We start from the raw sequence: 15,026 nt of genomic DNA, 5'->3' as shown, positions 1-15,026 counted from the left end.
ATATAACAGAGCACTTAACTGTGCTTAATGTTAACATGCAAGGTCGCAACAAACTTGTTACGGAATACTACGGCAGGATTTGTGCCTTTCAAATTAAATTAGGCCTGTGGGAGGTGCAACTATCCCGGAGCAACCCAGCTCATTTCTCCTCTTTGCAGTCTGTGCGTGTCGCTCATGGGAATAATGACAACATGAACAGGTACAAGGACAAAATATCACGGCTGAAAAGTGAGTTTCAGAATCGTTTCCAAGTCTTCACTCAGCTCGAGAAGGAATTCTCACTATTTTGCTCGCCGTTTGCCGTCAACACAGCATCAGATGTGCCAGAGGAACTCCAAATGGAACTAATTGAAATTCAGTGTAACTCGGCTTTGAACTATAAATTTGAGACTGTGGGTCTGGACTCATTCTATCAATACCTGGGGCCGATGTACCCCAAGATGACAGACTTTGCTTCAAAGATCCTTTGCATGTTCGGGACAACATATCTCTGTGAGCAGGCGTTCTCCATAATGAACATTAACAAATCCAAACTGCGCACACAGCTGACACACAGACATCTAAATGACATTATGAAAAGTCACAACTGCCCAGAAACTGGTCCCTGATGTTGACAGGGTGGTTAAAGCCAAGAGATGTCAGATGTCTGGAAGCAGCAAGTGAAAAATGAGTGACACTGTTCGATGCACTGCGACATGTAAGCAAAATGCATTATGAAATATTGAGTGTCATAATATTGTGATTCATTCATTTTCTGACTATTCTATTATTGTAAATGTGATCACTTCAATAAAAATTAGAGGCTAACTGTGTTCATTGTCTGAGTTTGATTGCTGGAAGCAGGCTAATAAAATTTAGGTGCAGTTGTGTAGCCTACATTTACAATTTGTTTCATTGGGTCAACATTTGTGTCTGCTAATGTTCGATTTCAAATGGTTTATTAATGGAAAGGGTGTGGCTCCCAAAACAATCTTAGCCAAAATAGCACCTTTATTTTCTCTCTCTCTCATCACAACTCACTTGTAGCCTACGACTGTAAGTTAATACCAATCATAAAAATAATGCTTGCGGAGTAATCTTCTTCATAAGAAACAAAATTCGTAAAGTGAAGCACTTTGTAGTTATAGCAGAGACGAGACACATGAGAGCAGGTTGAAAAAACAAAGGCAATGAAAGCTGTGGGAACACGCATGCTTGCGTTCGCACGTGCACAACTGATCCGGCCCGCATGAAGTCGCATTTTGCCCAATCCGGCCTGTGACCTAAAATGAGTTTGAGACCCCTGGTTTAGAGGTTTGCTGACCTCAATGACCCAAAGATCTATGCTGGCTAGGGTCAGGGCCTTGTGTTTTGACTCTTGGTAGGGTCACCTATGCCAAACAGGTCAAAGGGTAGAGGCCAGACTTAGAGTGGTCCACTAGTCCTCCAGGTTCAGGGGTTCAGCTCAGGGCTAACAACCCTGACTGGTTAAAAAAAATTATACAGAAACAGCAATGAAGATGGAAAACCTACATTGCTGCCCTAAGTGCCAACGGCATAACATACAGTAAGTAAGTAACAGCAATCTAACTTCTCCTTCCTACATAATCCTCTATTTTTGTCCACCATGTGAATGCTAACATTACACTTGACTTCCTTACTACAAACTCAACCAGCAAGTTAACCTTTAGGGAATCCCACACAAGGATTCCAAAGTCCCTATGTATCTCTGAACTCTCTCCCTCATTTTAGAAAATAGTATATGTCTTTATTCCCTCTACCAATGTGCATGACCATATACTTCTCAATACAGTATTTCATCTGCAATCCCTTTGCCCATTCTTCTAATCAGTCCAAGTCCTTCTGCAGACTTTCTGCTTCCTCAAAACTTCCTGCCCCTCCACCAAACTGTTACTGTTACAGAGGATATGCAGTGTAGGTAGACAAAAAAGTGCAAGGTTATAATGAGGTAGATTGTGAAGCTGAGTCTATTTTATGTAGATAGGAGAATGGTGAATAGTCATGTAACAAGGGGATAAAAGCTGCCCTTGAGCCAACTCTGCACTTATTTTTCAGATAATAAAGTTCCACAGCCAATAATGAGTTGAGCAGTTATTAACACATGAGATTCCTCAGATGCTGGAAATCCACAGCAACACACACAAAATGCTGGAGGAACTCAGCAGGCCAGGCAGCATCTATGGAGGGGAATAAACAGTCAACAATTCAGGCCAAGACCCTTCATCAAGAAAGGAAGGGGGCAGAATCCAGGATAAGAAAGTAGGTGAGGGGAAAGAGTAAAAGCTGACAGGTGATACGTGAGACCAGGTGAGGGAGAGGGAGAATGAAGCTGGGAAATGATAGATGGAAGACGTAAAAGGAGGGAATGAAAGAGGGGAACCGGAGGGAGGGGATGGACAGGTGAGGAAAAAGAAAGGGGTAAGAAGGGAGCCAGAATGGGGAATGGAAAAAGAGAAAAGAGGGAGAGGGAGATATTACTGGTATCTGGAGAAATTTATGTTCATGCCACCAGGTTGGAGGCTTCCAGAAGGAATATGAGGTGTTGCTCCTCCAACCAGACAGGGGTCCCATCTGGGCAGTAGCAGACTGATATGTCAGAATGAGAATGGGATGTCAAATTGAAATGGGTGGCAACTGGAAAATCCTGCCTTTGTGGCGATGAGCAGTTAATCAGCACGATTTAATGTACTGCAACGTACTCTAATTTCAACTGATCTTTTAAACTTGACTTCTAAACCACATAACAATGCAGTTCCTTTTGTGTATTATGCTGCAGTATTCAGTTTCAGCACTTCAAAAGTTTTGGGTTAAGGATGGAAACCATTTATTTTCACTGAAGGTAAAGATAAAGATTATCTTCAATTGTCACATGTACAGCACTGTGCAAATGTCTTAAGCACATTTTTAAAAATCCATAAAGCAAAGATGGTTTCAAAATTAATGAAATGAAATGTTTCTAAATATCAAAAAATACTATAAAGAGCAGTAAACAATAAAAAATTCAATATTTGATGTAACCACCATTTGCCTTTAAAACTTTATCAATTCTTTTAGGTACATTGTCATGAAGTTACTTTATTGACTCTGGGGATCTCCCATCCACTGTCATCAACCTCATAGTTCCCACACCCCACACCTCCTGTTTTTATCTCCTACCCAAAAACCACAAACCTGCTTGTCCAGGTAGACCCATTGTTTCAGCTTGTCCTGCCCCACTGAACTCACATCTGCATACCTCGACTCTGTTTTATCCCCCCGGCTCAGTCCCTTCCCACCTACATCCGTGACACCTCACACGTTCTTGATCTTTTCAAGGAATTCAGGTTCCCTGGCCCGCATCATCTTATTTTTACTGTGGATGTCCAGTCCTTATATACCTCCATCTCCCACCAAGAAGGCCTCAAAGCTGTCTGTTTCTTTCTGGACACCAGACCCAACCAGTTCCCCTCCACCACCACTCCCATTCTCCTCCACTTATGCAAGTGCCTATGGCTACCACTTTTGTTGGAAGGAAGTGGGAGGACCCAAAGGAGCATTTTGTGTGTGTGTGTTACCCGGATTTCCAGCATCTGTAGATTTTCTCCTGTTCATAAGAAAATCAGTTGGTTAGCTGTTCCACAGTTGCCACAGTTGTCCTGCAGACTAAGGCCGTCTTGCTTGCTTCTATCTCTCCAGGTAATCCCACACAGCCTCGATGATGTTGAGATCAGGGCTCCCTGAAGGCCATACCATCTAAAACCTATTTTAAAAAAGGGTGCCAAAGCTTTTGCATAGTACTGTACATCAAAACATGGAAACGTAGAGTGAAATGTGGTGTTTGCATCAAATCCAAACAGCAAGGATTGTGTGCCAATGACCAACACAGTCTGAAGATGTGCTGAGGACAGCCTATAAGTGTTGCCAAATTTCTGACACCAATATAGTATGCCCACAACTTACTAATCATGGTGCTTTACTGTCCCCGAGGGTGTTCTGTGATGCATACAGCCTCGAGGCAAAGAAGAGATGGGGCAAGAGCCCTTGGCTGACACCACTTCACACTGATTTAACTGATTAATGCATCAAGAAGATTGAAATCACCAAAGCGACAGTGGAGGGTGAGCAGGTGTTCGGTACCATCTACCAGCCTCTTCCTTGCTGTTGCTAAAGGAAGGTGTCTGTGTGTCTATCTCTCGCTCCCTCTCACTTGCTGCTCCCGGAGGAAGGTCCTTGCAATTGAATAGTTTCTCTCTCCCTCAGTGCTGTTGGAGGATGAAGTCCTGGGTCTTCAGATAACGAACGACACCGTGCTAAGTTGAACTACAACTGAGTTGAACTGAATATGCCTGGAATCTTCCAATTTTGTTTTTGTATTCTGTGTTTGTCACTTTTTTTGACATTAGCGCAATTTTTTTGCACATGGGGGGGTTTGATGCTTTTCTTTGAGCGGGTTCAGGGTTTTCTTTGTTTCATGGCTGTCTGTGTGAAGATGAGTCTCAGGGTTGTATACTGCATACATACTTCGATAATAAACACATACATACTTTGAATCTTTGAAAACACGTTTTTTAAAATGTGGGGGAAACCGGAGCACCCGGAGGTAACCAACGTAGTCAGGGGGAGAACTTAAATACTCTTTACAGAATTGAACCCCGATTGGCACTATAAAGAGATTATATTAATCGCTATACTACCATGCCGTCCAATGTTTGTCAATGTATCTGACAAAATGTATGGCAATATATAGGAATAACCGATTTTCTTAGCTCTCTGTAGGAAATAAGACAGATTTCCTTTTGCTGATACATTGTTCTTCCCCCACTCTTCAAGCCATAAATGGTTTCCAAAGTGGATCACAGCTTGTGACAAGAATTAATTTTCACCATCTGCTTCTCAGATCCATGGAGCAAGTTGCCAAACTTCTGAGACTCGTACCAGGAAGTGGACAACATGCATTTCAACTGAACATAATGATGTGACAAAGAGAATTGGCTCCTGTACAGAGGGCTGGATCCCAGACTGAGCGTTGATAGCAGACCTGAGGATGTTCAGCCCCTGACAGGGTAAAAGATTTAATAGACCAGCTAGCTGTGGTGTTGAGACTTCCCAGGATTGCTCCCACATCAACAAAGAAAGCTAAGGGGAAAAGTAATGGTGCGTCAGTAAATACAGGAAACATTTAAGATCATTGGCTAACAATTCACACAGTTACAATCCAAAGCACTGCTTAAAGGAGGGAGCCCTAGGTCCCACACCACCAGACATCCGGCTCCTGAATAAGTACTGTTGAAGATTCTGGGCCTGAAAGGTTGACTGTTTATTCCTTTCCACAGATCAATCTGACCGGCTGAGTTCATCAAGCACTTATTGTGCATTGATCGGGATTTCCAGCATCAGCAGAGTCTCACGCTTTTATGACACTCCTGAACTGGTGTGGATAACTTCACTCACCTCAACGCTGAACTGATTTCACAACTTTCCACTTTCAAGGACTCTACAACTTATGTTCTCGATATTATTTACTTGCTTAATTATTTGCACAATTTGTCTTCTTTTTCACACAGATTATTTGTCCGTCAACAGAAAACTATAAATAACAAAGACAAAGACGGACAAATTATATTTTTCTTCCTTTTCCTGGAAAAGCCTGCAATAAATGAATCCCAAGGTAGTATATGGTGATATGTATGCACTTTGATAATAAATATACTTAGACTTTGAAAAGGGCAAGGACAAACAGAAAGGTTCAAGGATGATAATTTCTTAAAAAGGAGAATCTTACGGGGCTTTTGGGAAAGAGGGATTAGTTAGTTTGCTATTTGATTTACCAGAATGGTTGCCGGAGTTGAGAGCCCGAGTGACAAGGGAGAGTATGGTAGGCCTAGCAGATTCGGGGGGAGGTGTCAGGGGGTGAACTATAGAAGTGTAGGAAATCATCACAGGCAGAGATTGGATGAATATACACACTCTTTTTCACAGAGAAAGGGAATCAAAAATGTGGAAATAGGTTTAAGGCAGGGATTCCCTAACAATTTTATGCCAAGGACCCTTACCATTAACCGAGGGGTCCATGGACCTCAGGTGGGAAACCCCTGGTTAAAGGTGAGAGGGGAATGATTTAACATACTACACAGAGAATTTCAGCATTGGACAAGGCATTCAGCCCAATCTTGATGACAATTTATACTGTATGTCCTTCTCTTGTATATCATCCATATCCCTCCATTTTTTTCAAATTCATGTGTCTGTCAAAAAGCTCGTAAACTCCACCAAACTGTCTGTTTCCACTTCTACCTCTAAAAACCCCTTCCAGGTACCTACCACTCTCTGGATAAAAAATATCCCCCCCTTACGCTAAAAGCATGTTCTCTGGTATTTGACATTTCTACCCATTAACACCAGTGACTAATCAAGAACCTGTGAACCTCCACTTTAAATATACGCAGTGACAACCTCCACAGCTGTCTGTGGCAATGAATTCCACAGATTCACCACACTCTAGCTAAGGAAATTCCTCCTCATCTTTGTTCTAAAGGGATGTGCCTCTATTCTGAAGCAATGGTCCTAGATTCCCCCCATTCTCTGAAACATCCTCTCCACATCCACTCTAACTCACCCTTTCAATAGATGACAGGTTCCAATGAGATATCCCCTCATTCTTCTAAAGTCCAGCGAGTACAGGCCCAGAGACGTTAAGTGATCCTCCTTCACTAACCCTTTCATTCCGGGACCATTCTTGTAAACCTCCTCTGGACCTTCTCCAATGCTAGTGTCATTGATGATTAATTGGACTCTGACATCTTGCACTCGTTCCTCAATCACATTTTATTTACTTGTGCACAAGGATACCAGAGCAGCCCCTGTCACACACACTACTCTGAAGTACAAACAAATAAATTCCATTTTATACAGAAATTATGCTAGTTGGATGCAGGTACTGATGCAATAGAAACACTGTGCATTTCTGAATCCCATTATCTGCATATTTAAGTACCAAATGTGGTAATGGTATATATTTCAGGTGGAAATAACAAATTAAATCAACATGTTAAAGGCCAAAAATACTTGAGAATCAGTAAAATAACTGTCTAATAACCTTGGCTCCATGGATTGAACAGAAAGGCTATGCAAAGGAGAGCTGGGATTTCAAGGGCCGTGTTCAGACTAGATGACTACACTATGTCTGCACACTGTCTGTCTTATCATATTGACTGTTGCCCTACTGAACTTCCACACATAGCAAAGACAGTACTAAGTGACTGCACTCTGTTCTGCAAGCACACCATTTAACCCTTTCCTTGTTGCAATTTCCAAACTTTCCCCCTTTTGGGTTTTTAGACAAATTCTACTGAATTTCCATAGTCATAGTCATAGTCATACTTTATTGATCCCGGGGAAAATTGGTTTTCGTTACAGTTGCACCATAAATAATAAATAGTAATAAAACCATTAATAGTTAAATAGTAATATGTAAATTATGAAATAAGTCCAGGACCAGCCTATTGGCTCAGGGTGTCTGACCCGGAGGAGTTGTAAAGTTTGATGGCCACGGGCAGGAATGACTTCCTATGACGCTCTGTGTTGCACCTCGGTGGAATGAGTCTCTGGCTGAATGTACTCCTGTGCCCACCCAGTACATTATGTAGTGATGGGAGACATTGTCCAAGATGGCATGTAACTTAGACAGCATCCTCTTTTCAGACACCACTGTGAGAGAGTCCAGTTCCATCCCCACAACATCACTGGCTTACGAATGAGTTTGTTGATTCTGTTGGTGTCTGCACAGAGAACTGGAACTCACTGGTGTCCATGTTGGGAGAGGACAGCTGTTTGCTCTGAGCTTGTACTCACTGGAGCTTAGACCAGGGGTTCCCAATCCTTTTTTATGCCATGGAACTCTACCATTAACTGAGGGGTCAGCGAACCGCAGCTTGAGAACCCTTGGTTTAGAAGCTGAGGAGGGATCTCACTACAACCTCCCAAATATTGAAAGGCATAGATAAAGTGGATGTGGAGAAGATATTTCCTATAGCGCGAGAGTCTAGGACCTGAGCACACAGCTTCAGAACAGAAGAATGGTCCTTTAGAACAGAGATGAGGAGGAAGTTCTTTAGCCAGGAAGTGGTGAATCTGTGGAATTCATTGCCACAGGTGGCTGTGGAAGCCAAATCCTCGAATATATTTAAAGCAGAGGTTGATAGTAAGGGTATCACAGGTTACAGGAAATAGGCAGAAGAATGGGGCCGAGAGGGATAATAAATCAGCCATGATGGAATGGCAGAGCAGAGTCGATGGGTCGAATGGCCTAATTCTGTTCCTGTTTTTTTTATTTTCTTCAGCACGTGTGCTGCAGTGATTGCAGAAGGCAGCACATCACCTCCAACTTCTCAAGGACCACTAGAAATACGTAGCTGAGTAAATGGCATTAACACCCACATACAACAAGTAATTGAAAACCTCCCAGCCGTTCCTGCTAATTACGCTTTGAGTTCTGTGTTTAACAAATCACTGTAATTTACAGCATTAAATTACTGAGTTTGAACTACTGCACCACCAGGCAGTCACACAATGCGGATATTTCAATGGCTGAGCAACACACAATTTTCTCCCTTAACTACAAATTTCTCAGATCTTAAAACATCAGTTGTATACCATATAAACCACTGGGTTACATACATCCAGAAAGACCTTGGTCACCATAGATATTTCATGACTTTCCTTCTCACCTCTTTGCATGCACACCTACAATTACAACTACTTTACTGGTAACTTGCAAGATAGTTCACAGAAAGATTTTTACTTTCATTCAGTTGGATAAATGCTCCATTCCCTCCGCAATCCATTTATTGTTAACCTGGGCTGCAACAAACATAGAAGTACAACACAGTGCAAGGCCTTCTGCCCACGATGTGTACCAAACCTTTAACTTACTCCAATTTCAATCTAATCCTTCCATCCCACATATCACTCCATTTTTCTATCATCCATGTGCCTTTCTAAGAGCCTGCAAAATGTTCCTAATGTATCTGCCCCAACCACCACCCCGGAAGGGAGTACCATACACTCACCACTCTCTGAGTGAAAAAACTACCTCTGACATCCTCCTATACTTCCCTCCAATCACCCTAAAATTTTGCCCCCTGGTATTTTTTTTATTTAGCGATACAGTAGGCCCTTCCAGCCCTTCAAGCCACACCGCCCAGCAAACCCCAACAAACTTAATTATACATAATCTAATAACGGGACAATTTACAATGATCAATTGACCTACCCGGTATGTCTTTGGCCTGTGGGTGGAAACCAGAGGACTTGGAGAAAACCCTTGCATTCCACAGGGAGAACTTACCAGAGACTCTTCACAGGATGGCACTAGAATTGAAATCTGAACACTGGAACACCCCAAACTGTGATTTTCACTGTGCCTATCTAAGAGATACTTAAATATCCCTAACATATCTATCTCTACTACCACCCATTGCAGGACATGTCACGCACCCACCACTCTCTGAATAAAAACCTACCTCTGACATCCCCCTATCCTTTGCTCCCAAAACCTTAAACTTATGCCTCCTTGTATGGACCATTTCTGTCCTGGGAATAGATGTCTGATTGTCCACTATATCAACGCCCTTATCATCTTGTACACCTCTTATCCTCCTTCACTCCAAAAAGAAAAGCCTTAGCTCATTCAACATGCTCTCTAGTCCAGGTAGCATCCTGGTACATCTCTACAGGTTAACTTGAAACACACAAGGTGCGGCAGATTTGAAGCCAACAATTTGAGGCAGCAAGTAGGGAAACAAAAGATCAAAGATCAGACTGTAATTTACCTTTTAGTCTTCATCTGTTCCCGTAATTTACTGTACATCTCCAGAACTGTGGAAGAGAAGAAGAAACCATCAGCCATTGCATTAACTGTTTAGAAATATCTCTGCTGATTCTCAACAATTTTTGTCGGTGCGCCATAGAAATCATCCTATATGAATCTAGGATGATCTGCTCTGCAGAAAAGCATAGGGAGTTGTAGACACAGGCCAGAGCATCACAGTAACCAGACTCACCGCCATGGATTCTGTCAATACTTCTCGCTGCTATGGTAAAGCAGCCAATATAATCAAACACTCGACTCATCCAGGACAACCTCTCTTCTCCCCTCTCCTATCAGGCAGGAGATACAAAAGCCTGAAAACACGTACCAGCAGGCTCAAGGACAGCTTCTAGCCCACTGTTATCAGATTATTGAATGATCCCCGACATGACTAGTGGGACTAGGCAGAAAATGGTTCGGCACAGCCAAGAAGGGCCAAAAGGCCTGTTTCTGTGCCGTAGTTTCTATGGTTTCTATGATAAAATGGACTCTTGACCTCAGAATCTACCTGTTTATGGCCTTGCACATCATTGTCTGCCTGCACTGCACTTTGTCTGTAGCTGTTACTCTTTATTCTGCATTCCCTTGGTACTACCTTAATATACTAATATAATGAAATTATCTGCATGGGTGGCAAGCATTTCACTGTAGCTCATTATATGCGACAATAATATACTAATAAATTTACCACTGTATAATTAAAATGCTTTTTCATGGTTGGTTTAATTGTTGCATTTTTATTTCTCTTTAAATGTCTTTGCTCGACTGATTGCCTGAACACACAAGCTCAAATCACTATACCCAAGAATCCCCAAGCCAAGCTTGCAAGACGAGGTCTGTGTAACATGGGCTAAGAGCTAAGAATAAAGTCTACAGGAAAGATATTGAAAAGATTGAAAGGGTACAGCAAAAGTTCTATACAGAGTACAGAGAAAATCCACTCTGTCATCCAATTTCTAAATTGACATGGAACCAATGAACATTAACTCACTACTTTTGTAAAAATTCTGTTTTTACACTACTTGTTTTAATTTAACTATTTAAAATACATAAATATTCTTAATTTTTCCGGTTTTTAGCTTTTTTTTAATATATTCATCATGTATTGTATTGTGCTGCTGCCGCAAAGTCAACAAATTTTGCAATATATGCCAGTGATATTAAACTGGATTCTGATTCTGATTCTCAAAAATTTGATTCAGGGATACCAAATTATGAGGGGTATCTTCTTCTTCCTCATGTGCCTTGCGCGTTACACGCTTGGGCGAGCATGGCACTCCACATCAAACGATCCCTCGCAGCGTCAATGACATCTCGCACACTTAGATCTGTTAGTTCTTTCACAGTGTCCATGTATTTTCTTCTTTGCCTTCCTCTTCCGCGTTTCCCAGGCATACAGCCTTGTAATGTAAGGCATTCTATTTCTCCCTTTCTGATGACATGGCCCAGGAATTTAAGTTTCCTCTCACTTAATGTTCTCATTAAAGATCTTTTTGTATGGGCACGTTGGAGTAATGTCTATTAGTTACCCTATCTATATTTTCAGCATTCTTCTAAGAAACCACATTCCTGTTGCTTATAAGTTTTCTCTGGAGTTCTGGTGTTATAGTCCGTGTTTCAGAAGCATACAGCAAGATTGACCAGATGTAACATTTTAGTAGCCTAAGCCTTGTTGTCATAGAAATGTGTCTGTTGGTAAAAATGGGTTTCATTTTTTGGAAGTTGGTTTTGACAATGGCAATTCTTCTTTTTATTTCTACTTTACTTCTAGCAACCTGTGATATAAAACTACCAAGGTAATTAAAGCTGGTCTTTTGTTCAATCTCTTGGTTACTGATGTACAATTGGCAGTTGGGAGTATCCTGCTGTTTTGATATTACCATACGTTTGGTTTTTTTACAGTTGATGGTTAGACCAAAATCTGCACTTGTTTGTACTACTTTGTCTAGGAGGATCTGTAGGTTTTCTGCAGCACTTGCTATTAGGATGGTATCGTCTGCATATCTTATATTGTTGATGTTAACAGCTCCAATTTTTATCCCATCTAGGTCTTCTATTTCTCTGAGAATCATTTCACTATACATATTAAATAATTCCTTTGAGGCAACGCATCCCTGTCTAACTCCTCTCTGAATTTTAGTCCAACTGCTTATATTATCATCAATTTTTACCACCACCGTTTGATTCCAATATAAATTTTGAAGCAGTTGTTGGTCTCTTCCATCAATGTTTAGCGAGAATTTGAAAGAATTTTTCATGTTGCACTTTGTCGACTGCTTTAGTGAAATCAATAAAACATAAAAAGACATCATTTTGATATTCAATTGCCCTTTCTGAAAGCATTCGTAGTATGAAAATTGCATTCCTAGTTCCTCTGTCCTCAATGAACCATATTTCAGTTTAGAAGTTTCTGGTCTCAGCTTGTTTTTAATTCGACTCAGAACAATTCTCAACAAAATCTTTATTATGTGACTCAAAAGACTGATTTTTCTATAATTTTCGCAGTCAATAGTTCCAGGAATTTTTGACGGCGTTATAAATACTGATTTCAAGAGATCATCAGGCAATACACCAGATTCATATATGCCACTAAACAGTTCAAAAAGAGGGGTATAGATGGGTAAATGCAAGCAGGCTTTTTTCCATTGAGGTTGGGAGAAACTAGAACTAGAGGTCATAGGTTAAAGGTGAAAGGTGAAATGTTTACAGGGGGAACATGAGGAGGAACTTCTTCCTCCCGTATCCCTCCCATCCATGTACTTATCCAAACTTCTCTTAAATGTTGCAATTGAGCCTACATTTACCACTTCCACTGGCAACTCATTGCACACTCTCACCACACTCACTCTCCTATGAAATATGTCCCCTCTCACCTTAGACATATACCCTCTACTTCTTCGGAAGTCTAGGGGCAACTTTTTCCACCCACAAGGTGGTGAGTATATGGAACAAACTGCCAGAGGAAGTGGTCAAGCCAGATACGTTAATATCATTGAAAAGATACTTGGACAGGTACATGGTTTGGAAAGAATTGGAAGGGTAGGAAACAAACACAAGCAAATGGGACTAGCTAAGAAGAGAAACTTGGCTAACATGGACCAGTTGAGCCAAAGGGCTTGTTTCCATGCATTATAACTCTTATATCATAAAATCTGTACCTCTTGCCACCCTCTGCACCTGTTTTCTCTGAGGAGTAGCCACAAACTGAACTTAAGCGCACCATTTAATTGACATGACATGTTCAGCTCTGCTGACATTTGCAGTGAAGTAGGGGACCCTGTCTTTGGGTTGTGACAGACATGATACAGTTCATAAAAATACAAGGAATACAAGACCAATGTGTTTCTCCACCCAGCATCAATTACTATAAGGACATGTCAAGTATAGAATGGCCACCTGAGGGGATAATAGAAAAACAAAAACGAAAGCATTCTAAAAATAAGCCAACACTAGAGACTGCAGATGCCTGAACCTGGAGCAGAAGCCGAATCAGAATCAGGTTTATTATCTCGGGCATGTCGTGAAATTTGTTGTTTTGTGGCAGCAGTACATTGCAATACATGATAACTATAAATTACAATAAGAAGTAAATAGTGCCTATAAAAAGTATTCATCCTATCACCCTCGGAAGTTTTCATGCTTTATTCTTTTTCCAACATTGAATCACAGTGGATTTAATTTGGCTTATTTGACACTGATCAACAGAAAAGACTCTTTCGAGCCAAAGTGAAAACAAATTAGTACAAATTGGTCTGAATTAATTACAAAACATAAAACACAAAATACAAAATAATTGATTGCATAATTATTCACACCCTTTAGTAGATGCACCTTTGGCAGCAATTACAACCTTGAGTCTGTGTGGATAGGTCTCTGTTAACTTTTCACATCTGGACACTGCAATTTTTCCCATTCTTCTTTACAAAACTGCTCAAGCTCTGTCAGATTGCATGGGGATCATGAGTGAACAGCCCTTTTCAAATACAGCCACAAATTCTCAATTGGATTGCGGGCTGGACTCTGACTTGGCCACTTTAGGACATTAACTTTGTTGTTTTTATGCCAATCCTGTGTAGCTTTGGTTTTATGTTTGGGGTCATTGTCTTGCTGGAAAACAAATCTTCTCCCAAGTCACAGTTCTCTTGCAGACTGCATCAGGTTTTCCTCCAAAAATTCCTTGTATTTTGCTGCATTCATTCTACCCTCACAAGCCTTCCAGGGCCTGCTGCAGTGAAGCATTCCTACGACATGATGCAGCCACCATCATACTTCACGATAGGGATGCTGTGTTTTTGATGATGTGTGGTGTTTGCCTTATGCCAAACACAGCATTTAGTGTGATGGCCAAAAAGCTCAATTTTGATTTCATCAGACCATAGAACTTTCTTCCAGCTGACTTCAGTGTCTTCAACGTGCCTTCTGGTAAACCCTAGCCAAGATTCCACACGAGTTTTTTTGAACCATGGCTTTCTCTTTGCAACTCTCCCATAAAGCTGCAACTGATGAAGCACCCGGGCAACAGTTATCATATGCACAGTCTCTCTCACCTCAGCCACTGAGGCTTGTAACTCCTCCAGAGTTCTCATAGGTCTCTCAGTGGCCTCCCTCACTAGTTCCCTTCTTGCACAGTCATTCAGTTTTTGAGGATGGCTTGCTCTAGGCAAATTTGCGGCTGTGCCATATTCTTTCCATTTCTTGATGATTGACTTAACTGTACTCCAAGGGTTATTTGATGACTTGGAAACTTTCTTGTGCCCAGCTCCTGATGTGTACTTTCAATAACCTTTCCACAGAGTTGCTTGGAGTGTCCTTTTGTCTTCATGGTGTAGTTCTTGCTGACTCTCCAGCAGTTGGACCTTCCAAATACAGGTGTATTTTTACTACAATCAATTGAAACACCTTGACTGCACACCGATGATCTCCAGTTAACTAATCATGTGGATTCTAAAACCAATTGGCTGTAGCACTGATGATTTTTTATGTCATATTAAAGGGGGTGAATACTTATGCAATCAATTATTTTGTGTTTTATATTTGTAATTAATTTAGATCACTTTGTAGAGATCTGTTTTCACTTTGACACGAAAGAGTCTTTTTCTGTTGATCAGCGTCACAAAAAGCCAAGTTAAATCCACTGTGATTCAACGTTGTAAAACAATAAAATATGATCATTTCCAAG

General features: G+C 41.1%; 1 protein-coding gene across 7 annotated transcripts in view; it reads right to left on the bottom strand.

The window, feature by feature from the left end:
* Window positions 1–15,026, bottom strand: part of LOC140196877 (exocyst complex component 6B-like) — an 877,039-nt gene that overhangs the window by 774,707 nt on the left and 87,306 nt on the right. For all 7 annotated transcript variants that reach the window (XM_072256771.1, XM_072256773.1, XM_072256776.1 and 4 more), the window contains exon 5: window positions 9,810–9,855. In XM_072256771.1, the coding sequence (XP_072112872.1) occupies window positions 9,810–9,855 (46 nt within the window). The remainder of the gene's footprint in view (window positions 1–9,809; window positions 9,856–15,026) is intronic.

The sequence above is a fragment of the Mobula birostris genome, chromosome 4 (genome assembly GCF_030028105.1).
Source record: "Mobula birostris isolate sMobBir1 chromosome 4, sMobBir1.hap1, whole genome shotgun sequence".
NCBI classification, from domain to species: domain Eukaryota; kingdom Metazoa; phylum Chordata; class Chondrichthyes; order Myliobatiformes; family Myliobatidae; genus Mobula; species Mobula birostris.
The sequence above is the reverse complement of the archived record's forward strand: the minus strand, read 5'-3'. Positions and strand labels throughout refer to the sequence as shown.